Genomic DNA, 7,325 nt, shown 5'->3' with positions numbered 1-7,325 from the left:
AAATCCGGAGCGTGACGTTGAAAGGGAAGCCTAGGTTTTCCGACTTCAACTTGGTGCCGCAGAATTGGGGGGCTGATATCCACGCGTGGCTGGTCGTTTTCGCGGCTAAATATCCGTTCCTCGAAGAGCTTAGGCTTAAGCGAATGACAATCAGCGATGAAAGCTTGGAGTTTTTAGCGGTTTCTTTCCCCAACTTTAAAGCTCTCTCGCTTTTAAGCTGCGACGGTTTTAGCACTAACGGACTCGCTGCCATTGCCACTCACTGCAAGTAAGCTCCTTACTTCTTCATCTTCTTTTTTTTTTTTTGGAAATTCAAAATTATTTTCTCATTTTCATAGTGTTAGAATCTCAGTGAAAGCTATTTCTTTTTCAAAAAAAAGTTCCTTTTTTATCTTGGGGTATATTTGGGTATATACTGTAGAAGTTGAAGGAGAAAAAAAAAAGAAAAGTGGATTCTTTTTTAATTTCTTTTTTGTTGGGCTCCTTCAGTGTTTTCTTTGGGGATGTGACGTTTGACCAGTGATTTTCAAGGAGTATTTTGATGGATACCTTATCATTGATGTCATTGCCAGCAGCACAAATATCATATCCCCTCATTTTGCATTATTGGGAAATTAATTTTATGATAAGATAACATGTTACCTCTTTTCTAAGTCCAGATGCATTATTGGAAATTAAATTTATGTGCTTTTGTTGCTACCATTAAGGCTTGGTTTCCAATGAAAATTTCCCTTTGTTTTTTTACCATGAAGCTATGGTTAATATGATTTTGTTTGACCTTTTCAATAAGAAGTCAGCTTAGCTGTTGACCCCCTTCCACCCCCTGATTTGTAGATGTAAGGTTGGATATTATCTTCATTTTCCATCTTTGATGTCAATGATCAGGCCTTAATTGTAAGGGATCCAAGCTAAGAATATAGTTCCCTTGAGATGGAAGCAGAAAGAATTTTTAAAGTTTATTTATATATTTTTGAAGTAGTTCCCTTTCTTTTTTATAAAACTAATTACCTGAGATGGTGCCCTTTCGCCCAATTAATTGACCTATGCTTGGTTTTTGGTTAGAAAAGGATTTGACATGATTTTCTCTTCACTAGAAGAATAGGGACTTTTAGTGGAAACAAGAAACGGAACAGCTCATACTTTTTCCAAATTCCTTCACTTTTTTATCTCTCTTTTTCTGTTGATGTGACATTGAACCTTTTAATATGCATTTATTGGATGCATATCCTCGATGTTATCATTTCCCCAGTATGCCCATTTCATTGGTTGAGAGAATTTACATCTTTATCTGTCCTTTTGGAATGATTGAAGAAGAAATCTACCTACTTGGTTTCCAAGAGCTAAATGCCTGTAGACATGGAGTAAACGGTTTGGGAAGTCATAAGAAAATTTCCTCTGGTTCTTGGACTGTGTTTGATATCGTAATGTTTTGATCATCATTTAACCTGTCTTGTGCCTTTGTTAAATCTCACGCTATGGCTGTTGGGTTTTATCTTGTGAAAGAAAATTTCTAAGTTTTTATTTCGTTTGCAGGAACTTGACTGAGCTCGACATACAGGAGAATGGCATTGATGATAAAGGAGGTAGTTGGTTGAGCTGCTTCCCTGAAAGCTTCACATCATTGGAAGCACTGAACTTTGCCAACTTGACCAGTGATATTAATTTCGATGCTCTTGAGAGGCTTGTAGGTAGGTGCAAGTCAATGAGGGTTTTAAAGGTCAACAGGAGCATATCCTTGGAACAATTACAAAGACTTCTTGTTAATGCTCCTCAATTGGCAGAGCTTGGTACGGGCTCCTTCTCACAAGAACTTTCTTTCCGCCAATATGAAGAGCTTGAAAGCACATTAGATAGTTGCAAGAATATACATACACTATCGGGTTTGTGGGAGGCCAAGGGCTTATATCTCCCTGCTTTATATTCTCTGTGCATGCATCTGACTTTCTTGAACTTGAGCTATGCTCCTTTGCAAAGTGGTGAACTCGCTAAGCTTCTTGCTCACTGTCCACAACTTCGACGCCTTTGGGTAAGAAGGCTCCTTTGTTCAAGTATTTCCATCTGTCTCATTTTTAGGAAAATAGTTCTTGGATGGTTCCGTGCTATACTGCTATTGGCTTTGTAATGAGGTACTTAGAATCATTTGTGGACATAATCTTTGCCAATCAGGTGAGGCCAGGTTTTAAATTTTTTGTGTTGTCCTCCAAAAGAATTGAGAAATCATAGATACAGAATTCTTGTTGAAAATTTAGCTTGGATAAAGTTAGCAAACTGTTACTTGAATTTGTGGGTTTATAATGCATCGTAGAAGCTGCTGTATTACATTACAGAGTAAAGGGAATCAGGGATTGTCGACCAGTGTTTGTAGATTTGATTGGCCATAAGTAAAAGAGTATGCATATATGTGGATAGAGTACAGGAGGATTGTCTTATTACATTCAGTATCTTTTTCTTCTTGCTGACAATTTTTCACGCATTGTTAACATTTGTGATCTTGTAGCTTGCTTCACATCGTGAATGACTTAGACAAATTATTTTTTTTTTTGCCCATGAAGAGTTAGTTATTCAAGTAACAAACCCTCTGTGGCTTCCTACCTATCTAAAGTGTGTGTTGATCATTGAGAACCTCCACACTAGTTTAATAGCCATAAATGCTGGAGGGCTTAACTTTTTAAATTTGCTTTTGCTATAGGTCTTGGACACAGTAGAAGACAAAGGACTGGAGGCCGTTGGATTGAACTGCCCTTTGCTTGAGGAACTTCGAGTTTTCCCTGCTGATCCCTTTGATGAGGATATTATCCATGGAGTCACTGAAGCTGGGTTTGTTGCTGTGTCTCATGGTTGCCCAAGACTCCACTATGTCCTCTATTTTTGTCGGCAGATGACTAATGCAGCTGTAGCAACCATTGTCACAGAATGCCCGATTTTACGCATTTCGTTATGCATAATGGACCCAGGTCAACCAGATTATCTCACAAATGAACCATGGATGAAGCTTTCTGGTGCAGTGGTTAAGACATGCACTAAACTCCAGAGGCTTTCAGTTTCGGTCCTTAACGATCTGACATTTGAGTATATTGGTAGGTATGCAAGAACTTGGAGACCCTTTCAGTGGCTTTTGCGGCAGCAGTGACGGGATGCAGTGTGTTTTGAAGGTTGTCCAAAACTAAGGAAACTTGAGATAAGAGACTGCCCATTTGAATGCAGCACTGTTTCAGGTTTGGAAGTATGAGTCCATGAGGTCACTTTGGATGTCAGCTGCCAATGTGACAATGAATGCTTGTAGGCTATTGGCGAAGGAGATGCCCAGATTGAATGTTGAGGTGATGAAGGAAGATGGAAGTGCTGGTATTCAAGCAGATAAAGTATATGTTTATCGTTCTATTGCAGGCCCAAGGAGGGATGCGCCACCATCTGTGCTTACTCTCTGAAATGCTTGGTAATCTCTCTATCTCTCTGAAAGGCCTAAAAAATTTTAAAAATCTGGTTGCATTAAATAATAAATTGTTGGTTCTTTAATACAAAGAGTTTATAGTGGGTCAGTCAAAGGGCCTTGTTGAATGATGCCTTTTTTATATACAGAGTGGCTTGGATAAAGATATGTTTCATGATCCAGATCCATGTCTTAGTAATAAGTATCTTCAAGCTACCTTACATCTATTTAGTTAAGTTGTCTTAAGATGACTTGTGGCTGAATACGTTTCTCTGATAGAGCTGTGTGTATCTTTTTCTTATCAGTTATTGTTCATTAGGAAGCTGGGAATTTCTTACCTGTTAATTCTAACAATAAAGTATCATTGTTTTCAGCTGTAAAAAGTTACGCAGAAGATGACAAACCCTCCTGCAGGCACAGACTTAGGTTGATATTCATACAACCGAGCGATAGTGTAAAAGAATAAAATATGAGGATCTGCAGAACTTGAAATTGACTCTTCAACCTTGTTTCTTTCTTTGATAAGGCTCCAGGGGAACAGAAAAGCAGAAGAACATGGAAGGACAGTCTAAGCGTTTAAAGCCTCAAAGTTGGTAACAAGTTTGCTTCGTCTGCTTGATTTACTGCACCCCTGAAGAGCAAGATGGCGAGACTCCAAAAAGTGTATGAAACAACCACTGGCAGTGCGTCACAAATGAACTAAATCTGTCCCTACACACATTGCCACCAGATCCATACGACCTGTCAAAATCCTGCATATGGAACCAAACATCAAAATCTTCACATTTATGATTTCTTAATGCATTTGATACCCAGTACAAAGTTACAGTAGTTTCTAGCTTTGAGCCCTCACCTTTTTTATAAAGCGGCGTATATCGGTTGATCAGTGGCTTCAAATATATCGAGAGCCTTTGCAGCTAAGTGAAGTGCATCTTGCTGCATTTTGTGGAGCATGTCCGTCTCGCCTACGATTGCTTTACCCTCTAGCATCGCCGAATAAAGCTTTGTTATCGAGGAAGGAGCATGAAGAGAAGGGCAGTGGGAGACTGAAGGCCTCTGTGATGGAAGGATTATATAGAAAAATGAACCGAGGAAGTGGATGCTGCTGGCTTATTCTGCGAGGGTGAAGTCTGAACCCAAGCGTGTCTGGTCATCAACTGGTGCAATGGATTAAAGCCGGGTGGTTGCGTGAATACAATGGAGTTTGTTGGACCCATATGATCGGAGCTGGCTTACATATGCTAAAAGATCAACGGTTCTGTGTGCACAACTGCACAGTGTGGGCAAAAGCAGCAAAGGAGATGAAAACTATATCTGGGTCCTCGTTATCCTGGGGATGTAAGAGTTTGTGGTAGTATGACTCGTTTTGTTTCATTAATTTGATTAGTGTCTTTTTTTCCTTGCTTTGTTGCTGTTTTTCTCTTTATCTGAGTGAACGAAGACTTGGGTTTGCTCATGGAATTCTACTACTTGCAACAAATTGGGGTCTTTAGGGTATATCATTGCACGATATTTTACCAACCGAAGACAAAAGACTGCATCTCACTTTTAGAAGATGCCATATTGATTACTTTGGTTCCCCATCTCTCTGTCTCTCTTTCACTCTCACCTTTCTAGCCAAATTCGTTTGCTTTGAATTTCATGTGAATTCTCATTTACCAAGGCAAGTTTTAATGGGAAGGAGCCCTCTCCGTTAGCTTCCTAGTGGTATTTTCAGCAAAAGGGTTTAAAGAGGTGTACGATGCTTATGCCATGTTCGTCAATCTGGGTCATGGTTTATTATCATTAGGTCTTCAAGCTAAGCTGGGCTGAGTTTGACAGTCCATCCAAAAGTTACAGAAAAAGAAACAGGTTCACATGCCCCAGTATCACCTTTATCTGACTTAAGGGCACTTGGGGGAATCCACAAAGTAACTCACAGTGGACCTGTGAATCACACACATTGCCCTTAGATGTTGCTCCGAGAAGGGCATCCATGTGAACCACGAATCCACTGAAGCAATCAAGGCCTTTTTAGCATTTTTGAGTTACTTCTACGATTTCACTTCAAGGAAAAATAGAACCCCACTTTTTACCATTCCGGCACCACAGTCTGATTGGTGGGCTTGAAACGGTCCCTTTGTCACCTCACCCCAGCCCGTGGTTCCTAATGGGATCTGCCCAATATCCAAGTTCTGGAAAGGTCCACTCAAAGCCCTATCATCTTTATTCTGAATACTTGTGAAAGAAAACCATGTTCTCAACAAGCAAGATCTTCTCTCACTAATGCCATATAAGCTGACAAGCAAGTCAATTTATTAAATTCATGATTATCTTTTTAACCAGCTTTGGCTCTCATGAATCACATTTCTGGATTCTGGTAATCATTAGAACTCTGGGGTTAGTAAGATTTTGTGATGAGGGTGTTAATCATTGATTTGGTTCTTCATTCCACACTTAAAGCCCCTGACAGCACTCGGAACATAACTTGACGGTTAGGTTTGGTGAAAGGTATGTTTAGGTCTTTGCCCTTGAGATTTTAAGCCTGTTATCTTAAAACAGTCTTGTGCTTAAAATCCAACAACACAATGACACTAGCTAGTTGAAGGCAACTTTCTGGTAAGCCATCTCTTTCAAAATTGAAGCAATCATAATACCCATATGGCTATTGGATCTGTCTACGAAGGTCCCATGCTTGATATTTGATTTATCTTATCGTTTTCTTTCCCTGGAAGCTACAAAAACTAAAGCAATTCCATCAACATTACTACAATTATATTAAGTCAAAACAAAGCTCACGAGCATTCTAACTTAAATTTCGTGCTTTGACAGCATGCTCATTGGATCGCACTTGGGAATACAAAACAAAAGGAGTTAAAAGATCCTAGTCATGTTTTGCATTCCACGATCTATGCAAAGCATAGGAAGCAATATATCGGGATGGTTGGAAGGGCTAAATCGCGATGATTTCTGGGCTTCAAGCACATGTTGTGCTGTTGCATGTCCATTGACTGGTCGCAATTCATGATCTCCCTGGCGATATGCTCAGATAGCTAGTTGGAAAGCCGAACCAATTAGCTTTGCACCGGTGGCTCCACACCCTGTAGCGGTCTTTATTGTGTTTGGTCAAACAGTAAGGGCCCCTCAGCCCAAGGAGCAGGATTAGGATTAGGATTAAATTATTGTGGGAGAGAGTCATTATCAACACTAAGATGGATCCTTTTATTTAAGGAATCCCATCAGGGTCATTACTAGTAGATTCTCAAATCTGGGTTATTTGAAATTAGATTAAGATGTGATTAGAAGTTTTATCTCAAGTCATTAACATGCAAGCAACAATCCAACAAGCTCAGGTAATGAAAAATTTTCTGCCAAATGCATCCCACTGCTGGAAACTCACTCAAGTATTGAATAGTTGGAATGATTGTGAACGTATATAATTGGGAGATTCCCACCAGAAAATGAGAGACACCAGGATCCAAATGTCTCCATCAACCAGTTTCCATTAGCTTTCCTTCCATCCTGTTTCTTTACCCTATTTTTAGCTCATTATTGGGACGTTTTGTCTTTTGTTTTTGAGTAGATGAACATGAAAGATTTGTTATCTGTACCTTTCTCTTTGAAGCAAAGGTATTTTGTAATTGTGCATCTGCTTGGAATTTCCCTTCTGCCCTACTCAAAGGTGTGCTAAACCATCACTTTCTTGATTTTGTACCTAACGCCCTCCCCCTCTATGTCATTAATTTTAAACAACAAAAAAACGGTGTAGAGTCTTAGGGGGTTTTATGGCAGCGTAGCTCCAACACCAGCCCCTATATATATATCCAACCATGGGATACAGAAAAGAAGCACTTTACAACTAACACACAAGAAGCTAATGAACAAAATTCCATTGATTGCATGGCATCCCCACAAT

General features: G+C 39.6%; 1 protein-coding gene and 1 pseudogene across 1 annotated transcript in view; one reads left to right on the top strand and one right to left on the bottom strand.

Annotated features, from left to right (window-relative positions):
* LOC110423793 (protein TRANSPORT INHIBITOR RESPONSE 1-like) overlaps positions 1-4,014 on the top strand; it is an 8,058-nt gene extending 4,044 nt beyond the window's left edge. Inside the window, 8 exon segments of the mRNA XM_021438163.2 lie at positions 35-268; positions 1,534-2,026; positions 2,690-3,083; positions 3,086-3,118; positions 3,121-3,144; positions 3,147-3,195; positions 3,197-3,436; positions 3,805-4,014. Coding sequence (XP_021293838.2) covers positions 35-268; positions 1,534-2,026; positions 2,690-3,083; positions 3,086-3,118; positions 3,121-3,144; positions 3,147-3,195; positions 3,197-3,428 — 1,459 coding nt within the window. The 3' untranslated portion in view covers positions 3,429-3,436; positions 3,805-4,014.
* Positions 4,007-4,805, bottom strand: LOC110423794 (dynein light chain 1, cytoplasmic-like; annotated as a pseudogene).
* Positions 4,806-7,325: the final 2,520 nt, after the last annotated feature.

This window comes from Theobroma umbraticum, unplaced genomic scaffold, assembly GCF_002168275.2.
Source record: "Theobroma umbraticum cultivar Fairchild unplaced genomic scaffold, ASM216827v3 scaffold_204.0, whole genome shotgun sequence".
Taxonomy (NCBI): Eukaryota; Viridiplantae; Streptophyta; class Magnoliopsida; order Malvales; family Malvaceae; genus Theobroma; species Theobroma umbraticum.
The sequence above is the reverse complement of the archived record's forward strand: the minus strand, read 5'-3'. Positions and strand labels throughout refer to the sequence as shown.